We start from the raw sequence: 12,838 nt of genomic DNA, 5'->3' as shown, positions 1-12,838 counted from the left end.
GAAAATAATTTGGCTAACCATCTCAATTCTCTCAAAGACAATACAAAACTAGTGGCATTTAGGCAAGTGTCATTTTAGCTACACATTACACACAATGAATGCCTTAGGACAGGTCCTTCAACCCTGGCACCAGCGACAACCTGGGCTGGATAATTCCTTGCTGTAGGTGTCTGTCCTGTACACAGCAGGATGTTTAGTGGCATCCTTGGCCTCTGCCCATCAGATACCAGTAACACTCCTTCCTCCCCAGCTGTGACAGCTAGATTGTCTCCAGACTCTGCTAAGTGTCCCTGAGGAGCACAATCATTGCCTTAGGCATTAGGACTTAATTTCTTCCAGATCCCGGCTGAGGTAGGCTGTCAGGTGCTCTCTAGAGACATCAGAACTGTATTTCCCACCGGGAGACATTTAAGGGGCTTGAACTTATTGCTATTATAAATAATAACAAGCATCCTTATACTCTTATCTTTCAGCAGTTGTCCAAACACCTTAAAGTCTTTTCAACCTTTTACATATGATAGCTTGGGTGTGGTGGCAGATGCCTGCAATCCTAGCACTTTGGGAGACTGAGGCAGGATTACAGATTCAAACCCAGTCTGGGCAATGCAGCAACATCCTGTCTTAAAAAAACCAGTGTGGGGACATAGCTCAGCGCAGAGGTACTGGCTTCAAACCCCATTACCACACACACACCAGGTCTGTACTAGAAAAGCACCCGCAAATGTCAGGCCCCATACCTTTTGACTGCTCCAACTCGACCACACATGTCAGCCACAATTGCTGATTATACGTAGACAGAGGATTTGACCGTATTTGGATTGGCTTCAGCTGAAGTAAAAGAAAAGAAAAGAAGGTAATCCATGTGGCCTATTCCTTGAAAAAAAAACATCTTAACATGCAAAACTTATATTTAGCTAAAAGGTTTGAACATTAACGCTAAAACAAAAACACAGCTTTACTTTTGACAATGTAGTGTGACGTTGCTCTTTCAGAAGGAAGAACCAACTCCCACCTGCTACTAATTTCTGTCTTATTAAAACTTACCAGCTGGACCCTTGGGACACTATCCCTACTTAAACATCGAGGAAAAACCATTTGGAGTAAAATATGAAAAGAGCAGAGTAAGAGACATATAAAAATAACGAAAGAGACCAAAGAAATACTTCTATATTCACAAGGTAACGTGTCTCAAATATTATTTCATTACCATCAGTGGCCAGACACGTCACTGTTTGACATGTTATTTTTAGCTTTATTAAAGTCTCAATTCCCTGGAAAGAAAAAATTAGAGAGGGCTATGTTGCCAATGACTTTTCTGCAGTATCTGTGTGTGTTTTATTGGTACATCTTAGATATACATACTGATAACAATCATCATGGGGCATTTGTGCCTGTATGATACATCTTGCTGCTGCTTTTCCCCAGCCCCCTCTCCTTCCTTCAATCCTTCTTCCCTTTTTATTTACAAAAGATTTATTTACATTTGTTCCTATTTTATCCTTGTCCTTTTCCTTTCCCCCTCCGCAGTTCCTTGTTCCCCTTCTCATTTAAACATTTTATTTCCCAATGTCTATTATACATTTTAGTCCTTATTTACACTTTCAGTTTCTCATACCAGAGAAATAATGCAGTATTTAAACATGTATGTCCAATTTATTTCACTTAGATTTCAATGTGCATTTATTTAGCTAGAAGTGCATTTATTTAGCTAGAAATGTCTCAAGCTTACCCTTCTTTATGGCAGATAGTACTCTGAGTAGAAGCCACATCTTTATCCTTTCATTGGCTGATTAGCATCTGGACTGTTTCCAAGATTTAGCTATTACAAACAGTGCCACTATAAACATGATTATGCATCGATCACTATGATATGATGCTTTTAATCCTTTTGGAAAGACACCAAAAAGGGAAATACCTGGGTCACCTGGAACCTCTAGTCTTAGTTTTTTGAGGAATCTCTATACTGATTTCCACAGTGGTTGTACCAGTCTGCACTCCTCCCACAGGGGAGAAGGGTTCTTTTTTCCCCACAGCCCCTTCAGCACTTATTATTGGTTGATTTCTTGATTACTGCTATTCATTCTGACGTGGAATCTCAGCATTAATTTGCATCTCTTGAATGGCAAGTGATATTAAACATTTTCTCATATAATTATTTGCTCTGCAGTACCTTCTGAAACAACACTGGACTCATATTGGTCTCTAATAGCAATGGGACACACTGGCTGTTAAAGGAACTTATCTGTAGTTCCAAAGAAAAGCACCATGTGAAGGCATCATCTTTGCAGATGAGTGTTTTGTGTTTTAAGGCACAAAAAGGGTCTCAATAAACTCCTGACACCCAAGACTTGTTGAAAGCCACCCAGCTAAGAAACCTTTCAGAGGATAAGACACTGCCTTTCTGAAATGATCAAGGTCTCTCGGAAGCAAGTCAGTTCAGCAGGATGACAGCTATGCTCAGTGTCAAAGACAAGCTGATACCTGGAGAGACAGAAAAGCAGAAGACTACCTACTGTCAGGGAGCTCCATGACGCCCCTCTCCAAAGCAAACAGTGAAAGAAAATATAGGAACACAAAGAAAGTGTAAAGAGAGACTAGAGTGCTCTTTCAAGTCGGCAGTGGCAAAAAGAAGAACCAAAAGGTTTTAAGTTTTAGAACACTTTTACTTTGCCTTTACAAAAGAAATGTAAAGACAGACCTATCAAAGAGGTGGCAGAACAGAGAGGAAGGAATTTGGGATCAAATAATGAGATTTAGAGCCAGGGATAGAGCTCAATGACACAAGCACTTGCCTGGCAAGCGCAAGGTCCTGAGTTCAATTCCTGGTACCAAAAAGAAAAAAAAGTAGATGACAAATAATGAAATTTAAACTATACATATTATCATGTCATGAAAATGCAGCACAACTGGGTTCAGTTTATAGGTAATTATTTGACACAGGAAAATAAAAGGGTTAGTTGTTGGGGCTCTCTCAAGTTAGTATTTATTAAAGAAAACCCAAATCGTCCAACTAAAAGGCTTCTCTTTTTCTCTAAAAATGTTGAAGAATCAAGGCACCCTTTTAAATGGGGAAAGCAGTTTAAATGACCTCATTTAAACTGAGTTCATGCAAGGAACACCAAATAACCATTAAAGAGAACTGTTACTTATTTAAAAAAATGCTACAGAACAAGACCTGAGTGGGATAAATATGACTAGAAAGGTTCGGATACCTAAGTAATCACTGTTAAAACTTAAGGAGTAATGCCCCCATATTTCCTAAGTACTGAGGTACTTACTACAGCAGAAAAGGTGATTTCAGCAATAAAGAACTCAGAGGCCAGCAGCTGACAGTGAAATATGTATAGGAGGCGTGGTGTGTGGTTGAGTGGCTAGCATGTGCACTGGCTAGCATGCACAAGTACCTGGGTTCAATCCCCAGCACCAGAAAAAGGGATGGGGCGTTGCTTGAGACACAAGTTACAGGCAAAGGCAGTCTGTCTTCAAGACTCTCTCAGCGGGGCCACGTCCTAGTGACCAGAAGTTCATAACATCCCACCAACTCCCACTTCTTCCCAGCCTTACCTTTTTGCTATTATTTAGTGAAAAATTAGCCACAGAAGTCTGGATCACCTCGGGTCCTAAAGTGTAAAAAAGAAGAGAAGGAAAAAAACAGTTATATCTATATCATAATTTACTGATTTTTATTTCCAAACGCCAGACTCATACATTATACTTACCTGTTCATTCTTCAAAGACCTCATAAATGTAGGTACAACACACAGACACTGATTAGTCACTGTGCTGTGCACCACAGCTGCCTCGCATGGGTCAAGGCAGAGTGGGATTTCCACAGCAAACCTGTCTGGCACTCTCAGTGGGGGCGACCCCTACAGCACACAGCACTAAGAAAGTGCCTACTATGCTGACATCCACTACATAGTTTGTGAAGTATAAAGAATTCTTCTAAACAGGCACACACACATATATTTATCTAATTAATCCAGTCTTCCAAAAACATTAAATAGGGGAATATAACAAAGCATAATATATACTAATATAAGCATCCAAGATTAAGTCTTTTCTTGACTGAAGTAAGAGATATAGAAGTTTCACAAATTCTTTTTTCTCCATTTTTTTCATCATGGTAAAATATGACATAAAATTAGTACTGCCACCTTATCTTTTCTTTTCTTAGACAGTCTTGTTTTGTAGTTCAGGCTGGCCTTAAACTCACTATACAGCCCAGGCTGACCTCCAACTCACAGCAATCCCCCTGCCTCAGCCTCCCAAGCACTGGGATTACAGGAGTGTGACACCACACCCAGCCCATCTTAACCAATTTTAAGTGTATAATTCAACAGTATTACACAAAATTCATATTTTGCAACCATCACAACTGTCCATATCCATAATTCACCTTCCTGAACTGAAGCACCATTCCCATAAAACAGTCAGTCACTCCTTATGCCACCTCCCCTTAGCTCCCTGAAACTAACATCCTTCCTGTCCCTATGATTTTTACTTCTCAATATACCTCACGTAAATCACACAGTATATGTCTTTTTGTGACTTACATCACTTCCTATAATGTCCTCAAGATTCACCTACATTGTAGCATGTGTATAAACTTCCTTATTAAGGTTGAGTGATATTCCATTTTGCCTATTCATTCTTCTCTCAATGGACACCTTAACTGACTTCAGCTTTAGGCACTGTTGATAATGCTACTGTGAACATCAGTGTATGAACATTTCTTCTCAAAACCCTGCCTTCAGTTCTTTGGAATATATACCTAGAAGTAGAATTACTGAGCCATTTGGTGCTATTTGCCGAGTGCTCTTTTCTGACACTTCACTTCAACTTATCTGTGTCTTTGGATCTAAAGTACATTTTTCTGTAGAGAAAATGTAGTCTATATCATGTTTTTTTAATCCATTCTGATGTCTGACTATAAAGTTTGACCCATTTACATTTAAAGTAATTACAGATCAAGAGGGGCTTATTCTGTCACTTTGTTTTCAGTATGCTTTAGTTTTCTGTGCATTTGTGTTCTACATGCTTCATACCCTTTCTGTCCCTCATTTAACATCCCAAAGTTCTAACATTCTAATTTGAACTTATACCAGCTTAACATCAGTAATATCCAAAAATTCTACTCCTTTAACAGCTCTGTCCCCATGTCTTCCAACTGTTGATGTCACAACTATGACAAAAATTTTTATGTGTAAGTTATTTTATATCAAAAATATAAAAAAATTTTACTGTAGTAGTCTATTAAATTATGCAAGAAACAAAATCCAGGGACTGGGGATTTAGCTCAGCGGCATAAGCACCTGCCTGGCAAGCACAAGGTCGTGAGTATGAACCCTGGTACCAAAAAAAAAAACCAAAAGAATTGTTAGAAAAAGAAACAAAATACAGAATTACAAGTCAAAAATAATAATTAGTTTTTTTTTTTAAATAGGGTATTAAGTCTCTTAAATCATGTAGGAAACAACAGTATTCTAATAACACTTTTGTTAGGATAACATGAGCTTTAATAATTATCCACGTAAGTACCTTCACTCAGATTATATGGTTGGAGTTACTGGGCAGGTCTAGTGGTAACCCAACTCTAGCTTATCTGGGAAAGTCTTAATTTCTCCCTCATTTTTAAAGGACAGTGTTCTCAGATACAGAATTCATGATGAACACTCTTTCAGCAGTCCAAATGTAACAGTCCACAGCCTTCTGGCCTCCAAAGGTTCTGAAGAGATTTCTGCTAAGAACCTTACTGAGAGCTCTTGCATTGATGAGTTCCTCTTGCTCCTCTCAAGATCCCTTTTGTTCTGGCTTCCTACATTTTGATTACAATGTGTGTAAACATTAGATCCTCTCTATTCAGCCCACTTAGAGCCTGCTGAGCTTGTTAGATGCTTACATTCCCATCTTTCATCAAATTTGGGGAATTTTCATCTTTCATTTCTTTAAATATTTTCTTTTCCCTTTCTTCTCTCTTTTCCTGAGAGTCCACCAACATGTAAGCTGCTCCACCTGATGGTCTCCGAAAGGCCCTTTAAACTCTTTGCACTTATATTCCATCTTTTTTTTTTTTTTCATTCCTTAAACTAGAAAAGTTCCATGGTCCTATCCTCAGGTTTGCTGATTCTTTCCTCTGCCTGCTGAAATCTGCCTTTGAACTCCTCTAGTGAATTTTTCACATCGGCTATTACAACCTTTCAGCTCCAGAATTTTGTTTCAGTTTCTTTTAAGGTTTTGGAACTCACTACTGGTTTTTCTATTTCATGAGTTTCTCCACATTTTCCTTTAGCTCTTTCAGCAGTTGTCTTAGTCTTTGCCTAATAGATATGACGTGTGACTGTAGGGACTCATTCTAGTGTTTTATTAGGTGACTTCTTGTTGCTGTTGCTGAGAAACTGGACACTTTAAACCTAAATAATGTGGTGCTCCTAAAAATCAGACTTTCCCCCTCTTTCCCTAGGTTTTCTGGCTGGCTGGCGGGCTGATTGCTGCTGGAGTCTGATGTGTAAATTTAACATCTTGCCAGGTCCTTCCTGAATCTGTGTCTTTCTTTGCACAAACGTGGTGCTGTCCTAAGTTCTCCTGCATGTGCAGCTGCTTTCGAACCTCCAAGTTTCCAGCATTTGGCTCCCAAAAAGGCTTAGGCTATGTGGGTGGAGAGGGAGGTGAATAAGTGAAGGAGACTGAGAGAGAAGCACCAGCTCTTTACATTTCCCAGAAGTCACTTCAGCCAGAGGGCAGGTTTGGTAACATTGAAGTGTGGGGAAAACGACGGACGCCCAACTTTGTACCTCTGATCAGAAGCAGCAATCAGTGATCAGAACACAGGTCCCCAGGAGTAAGAAGACAGGTCATCTCTGCCCTCTCTGACTTCCACAAGTTGTATGCAGGTTGCTCAGAACACACACACGGCCGCCTGCTATAGGGCTGGGTGGGGCACAGGCACCTGCTGCCGCGTTAAGAGCAGCACTGACTGAACCTAATCACAACTTTAAACCCAGACCCTCGCTTGGAAGTTATACGGCTTCAACAGACTCGAGTTCCAAAACAGTTCCAAACACACATTCGGATTCTGCTGTTGTCTAGATGGGCAGACAGAGTCCTTCCGACTCTACTTCCTCTCCAGATTCACAGATTATTATTCTCACCATCACCCCTTAGGGCTTTGGCTTCTGGAGAAGTAGCTAAAGGAAAACACTGTTAATTCAGCATTAATGTGTAATTGGATTTGTTCTAAAGCATCTTTCTTAAATAGTGATACCAGTTCTCAGGGCTGCCTCAGGGACCACCCCAGCCTGCAGCCAACAATTTTCCACCTGAACCCAAGGGGTACAGGATGTGAACTCCAAGCAGCCGGTGGCATGTCTGTGGAATGAGCCCATGAACAGTGAGGAGGATGTCTCCATGTAGGAAGGAGGTCTGGACCCACAACAAGGCTTTTAAAACACATTTTCAATCTGAAGAAACTCCTGGCCAGTACACAAGGCTGCCTGGCTTCCTGTAAGAACTAAGAAATGGCAATCAGAACTTGGACTCTATTTTAGCTAACCAGGCTTTCTACATCTCATTATACTTATGAGAGTGACTAACCCAATGGTCCCTAAAGTACTCTTCACTAAAGTAATGATGACCTTGCCATGTAAAGTATTAAGAAGAGTGTACTTGTGATAACATTTTGAGTCTACATAACTAGGTTATAGGGGGTCTAGATATTAAGTTAAACATTCTGTCTGTGAGGAATTTCTGTATGAGCTAACTGAATAAGCAAATTGTCCTCCCCAGTGTGGGTGGGCCCTGTCAAATCTGCTACAGACTTGAGTACAACAAAAAGCCAAGGAAGAACTGTCTCCCTCCATTCAGATCCTGTCTTTGAGCTAAACCTCAGTCTTCTCCTGCCTCCTCTGACTCAGATCTGACTGGGACTTATGTCATCAGCCATCTGGTTCTCAGGCCTTCAACTCAGCTGACCTGTACCATCTGCGCTCTGGGCTTGCCCGCTTGCTGACTCTGACTGCAGGACTCACCAACTTCAGAAATGTGTGAGCCAATTCCTTCAACAGAGAGAGACTGAGTCACAGTCAGAGTCAGAGAGACAGAGACAGAAACAGACAAGAGACAACAGACCACTCCCCCAAGAATCCACAGTACTCTGTAAGATGAAGGAAAAGGATGTGGAAACCCTGACATCATTTTCCTGTACCAGCCTTAATGTATCACTTTCCATTTCAGAGTGGAGAACACTGGACATAATCAGGGATGTCTAAGAAAATGTGGCTTAAGGATATAAAAGCTGAGGTCCCCCTGAAACTGGAGACCTGACCTACCAATCTGAGATAATGCTGTGCTGTGATCATACATCTTTCCTCATTGGTGACTTAACAGGAAGGACCAGAAGTTGGTTACAGTCACTACTGCCGCCACCACCATCTCAGCTTCATCACCATCACCATCAGGTAGGTGATCAAAATGGCCACTCTTTCCCCTCAGCCCCCCCAGTCCACACACAACCCCAATTTCAGTTTACGTAAAAAACTAGCCTTTTGAAGGACAGATGTTTGTGAGACAGGTTAAGTGTCACTGTCATTCATACTTTGGTGTTAAGTGCACCAATTAAATAAACAGCTACTGAAATCACTCAATGAAAAAAGTATTTTACCTACAAGGAAAAGAAAGAAGGCAGGTGTTGTGTAGCGCAGGCCTGTAATTCCAACTACTCAGAAGGCTGAGGAAGGAGAATCCTAAGTTCAAAATCAGCCTAGGTAACCTAGCAAGACCCCGACTCAAAACAAAAAGGACTAGGAATACAACTCAGTACAGTGCCCCTGGGTTCAAGTCTCAATATGAAGGGGAAGACAGGGCAGAAGAAGGGCAGAGAGGAAAAGAAGAGAAAGAAATGAAAGAGAAATAGCCATTCTCCAACATGTTATCAAGTTTCTGTTGCCTGCCCCCTGGACAGGATTGAGACCAGGTTTCTGGGAACCTTGTAAAAACCACTGAAAGTCACTTGGACCTGTGGCGTTTCCTGTGTGAGGGGAAGTGGTGGCCAACCTAGAGCATTTCAAAGGCACTTCTCCAGGCCAAATCAGCACGGCACAGCTCTTCCTTCCAGACAACGTGCCATGCAGCTGGCAAGGCTCCCCAAAGGCAAGGGCAAAGGCACAGCCACAGGCTCCCGGGTGGAGCCACCATGCTGCTGCCAGCCATCTTCCTGGGCCCTGCAGAGAGCTCACCGGTTACCATAACACCCTGCTGGCCTCTTGCTCCACCTGCACCCCCACACTCATAGCTATTACCCCCGGCTTTATGCACTGCATGAAGCCCTATCCACCCATCAGGGGACGGATTCTGGATTCCACAGGGCACAACAGACTAGGAATGTTTACTTGGCCAATAAAAGGTAGGTGGCCAAGGCTGCCTGGGGGTGGGGGCTCTAGTTGTTGGCTGGGACATGGCCAGGGACACTCAGCCTGCTCGCTGAGGCCCAGGGAGAAGGGGCTCATCTCCCTCTACGCTGGACTCTGGGGGAAACAAGGAGGCTCACTGGGCCAGCTGAGAAGCACTGCATCACGGGGGCTGCGTATGATGAAATGCTTAAAAACTGAACCTACCTGTGATCCCAACGATGAGGGTCAGGCCAAAACAGATGAAGAAGACCACAAACACAAGGACGAAGTGACGCTTGGAGAGTGTGTAGAGCCTCATAGGTGCCAGCCTGGGGAGTAAAAGGCAGCAGTGAGGGACTGTCAGGGAGATGCACGGGGCCCACGGAGGACATCTGCATGGCCCCAGAACCCTTGCCCAGGCCCCGCCTTCCCACCTAAGCCTTCCCCTCAGAAGCAGACCGGCTTCAAAACCAGCTAGCCTACTCTGACAAAACAGTCTCAAGGACCCGGTGACTTATTTAGGAATCAAGTCATTCCTGTGCTTTTGGGGTCAAGGCCCCTCCACCCTGACCTGCTTGGGTAAGCCAAGCCCACCCCTCATGGCAGGAAAACATATGTAGCTTCTATGCCCAATGGGAAACGTGTCACCACACCACAGGGAAGTTAGTCACACACACACACACACCCTCCCACCTCAAAGTACAGCCCCAGTACAATGACGGTAGAGCCCAACACACACAAGCACATGGCCTAACGGGAGTCGTCAGGAGCCGAGTCCCTCATGTGAGACCCTCCCTCTGGGCCTCTCCGAGGGAAGAACAGTCTAACTGCCAGACTACTTTTGATAGGCAATAGCCTGCAGCAGTTTGTGACTTATGCCACTAAGGAAGCCCACTCAGAGGGTAAAGCCTAAGAAACCTTGTCAGAAGAAAATGTAGGGGAAGGAGCAGGAATCACCTCCTTCTCAGAATGCCCTACGTAAGAGTAAGCAAACAAGTTTGTAAGGGACCAGACGAAAAGATATCTTGGCTTATGCACTACAGGCACCTGGCTCTGCCTTCCAAAGTGGCCAAGGCCTCGTATAAACGCAGGATCATGCCTGTGTTCCTGTTAACTTCACTTATAGAAAGCGGTGCGGGGGGAGGGGGGGGCTTGGCTGACCAACTTCTACCCCAAACCCAAAGAGATGGCCCCCAAGCTAAGGAACTGGGTCTGGCTCTGGCCCTGCTTTGCTGTTCACAAGTGGCAGGCAGTTCCACACTTTTCTGGCAAGGACTGAGAGCAGCAGAAAGGCCTTGACTCTTTCAACAGAGACAGGCATGGCCTGAGAAAGGCTGTTGACTCTTGTATCTGTGCACACACTGCCTTAAAGGCCTGCTCAAGACCTGGCAGGAAGCCAGGTGCCAAGACCGTCTCAGGGCAAAGACCAAGTCCAGGAGCCACTGTGGCTCTGACGTGGCCTTGCTGACACCAAAGGGCCAGTGTGACCACCAGTGGATGCACACACTGCCCAGGAGGCTTTTGGACCAGTGTCACTGCTCACTGAATGACAGGCCCAGTAAAGGCTCCAAAGTTTCCCCGGGGTCCCAGTCCACAAGTGACCCTAATTGGCAGGAGAAGAGAAGCTAGTCTTACAAGAGGCCTGTTCTTACTTGGATCTGGGCCCTGAGGGCTAGAAATGGCCTCAGGGACCCTCAATCTTCTTGGTTTATAAACAGGAAAAATGAGGTCAGGAGATAACAAAATTGCCCAAGCTTTGACAGCACCTTTGGAGAGGGCTCTGGGAAGCAGGACTGAGTCCTGTAAATGCCCTTTTAGAACAGCCCTGTGGAATGTAAGGCCAGAGAACCAGCATATTCTGTACCCTTCTTGTCACCCAGGTGTCAAGTCTATTACTGAGTTTCTTTGCACACAGTGTTTAATAAAGAGTACCCCTCTGACGGCCATTCTATATAATTAGGAGGGGAAAATCATTTCATAATTAAATGGTGATTAGGACTTGTTCAAGGCATAGTATCTTGCCATGTGAGCCAGCTATGGAATGCAGAAACTAACTCCATGTGCTGCAGGTCACAGTTGTGGCCTCAAGGGTCCCGTGATGCTGTGATGCCCCCGGGCAAGATTACATCAGCTGAAGACATCCTGGTTCCTTAAAATAAAAAAAGGTTTCAACTGGGAGACAGGACACATTTCTTTCTCTGTGTGTGTGTGTGTGTGTGTGTGTGTGTTTGACACAGGGTTTCACTATATAGTTCAGGGTAACCTTGGATGTGCAGTGATCCTCCTGCTTCCATCTCCCAAGTGCTGGGACTACAGGTGTGTGCTACAACGCCCAGCTTCATACGTCTTATTAAGCTGCCATCTCTGCCCATCGTCCTCATCAGCATAAAATCCTCATTAGGTAAATCACCACCACCCTGAGTCATCCAATAATCCTGTGCCATTTTCCTCAATGTAAATGTGATCAATAAATACTGAGATCCTGGCTCCCCAGGGCTCCCCAGGGGCCGTGAACAACTGGTCATTCCAGATTCCTGTTGCATTGCTATTTGTCTTCTGCTCTGTCTTTTTGCTGTGTACCATAACACCTTGCAGGAAATTGGGGACTCACTGCAGGGGTCCCCAGCAGTGCTGCACTCTGAAGGAAGATTTGTAGGCAACTGCACAGGCATCCTGATGTTGAAAAACACACAAAGCTAAAGTGCCTGGGCGTGGGGAAATGTGAACAGAGTTTAGCTAGTGGTATGGCACTGGTGCTGACCTGATGCCAGTTTTGATCACTGTGCCACGTTACATGAGACGCTGACATCAGAGAAAGCTGAGGAAGGGTCCACAGCAACACTCTGTGCTCAGGGCCACTCTGCTGTGAATCTAAAACTGTTGTGAGAAGTTACACTGAGCCACTTGTGAGTTTTTCCATTGCACCACCCTCAGGGGACCTGTCCCTGTGCACTCTCTCAGGACTGAGCAACAGTCCCCAAGCAGAGACCTACAAGCAGAGAAAAGCAGAATCATTAAACACTTTGATTTTTAGAGCACATTACTAATATCCTAAAAGCACAGCTACTTGGCAGATGAGAAGAAAGGCTGAGGAGCCAGTAAGAAAAGGTACTGCAGGCCAGGGCAAATGTGGCAGCATACAGACTGCCCAGGCTATGGGCCACCCTGCCCCTTGGAAGCCTCAATGGAACTCATTCTTACCTTTCCTTAAAACTTCCAATGACAATTTATTAGAAAAACTGTTGGGACAGCAACTCGACTGAAAAAAAGACCCAAAGGCAAACTGATCCCTCAGCTTAAGAAATGCAACCCACAGGGCTTGGCTGGCTGGAGAAAGCCACAGGCCTTCCTTTCTGCAGTCTTCCTGTCCTGACAAATAGCAAACCTTTAAAACAGGACAACAGGAGTACAACAGTGGGGTTTTGTTTGATTTTATTATGTCTGATGGTATG

At 43.9% G+C, this 12,838-nt stretch overlaps 1 protein-coding gene across 4 annotated transcripts in view; it reads right to left on the bottom strand.

Moving 5' to 3' along the window:
- The window catches only part of Tmem181 (transmembrane protein 181), a 63,289-nt gene that overhangs the window by 30,629 nt on the left and 19,822 nt on the right, over positions 1 to 12,838 (bottom strand). For all 4 annotated transcript variants that reach the window (XM_063232958.1, XM_003468498.5, XM_013151090.3 and 1 more), the window contains exons 2-4: positions 9,612 to 9,715; positions 3,565 to 3,620; positions 738 to 828 (exon numbers count right to left, since the gene is read on the bottom strand). In XM_063232958.1, coding sequence (XP_063089028.1) covers positions 738 to 828; positions 3,565 to 3,620; positions 9,612 to 9,715 — 251 coding nt within the window. The remainder of the gene's footprint in view (positions 1 to 737; positions 829 to 3,564; positions 3,621 to 9,611; positions 9,716 to 12,838) is intronic.

This window comes from Cavia porcellus, unplaced genomic scaffold (genome assembly GCF_034190915.1).
Source record: "Cavia porcellus strain 051 isolate PalLab524CR breed Dunkin Hartley unplaced genomic scaffold, mCavPor4.1 scaffold_22, whole genome shotgun sequence".
Lineage (NCBI taxonomy): Eukaryota > Metazoa > Chordata > Mammalia > Rodentia > Caviidae > Cavia > Cavia porcellus.
This window is presented reverse-complemented; position numbering and strand designations above follow the sequence as displayed.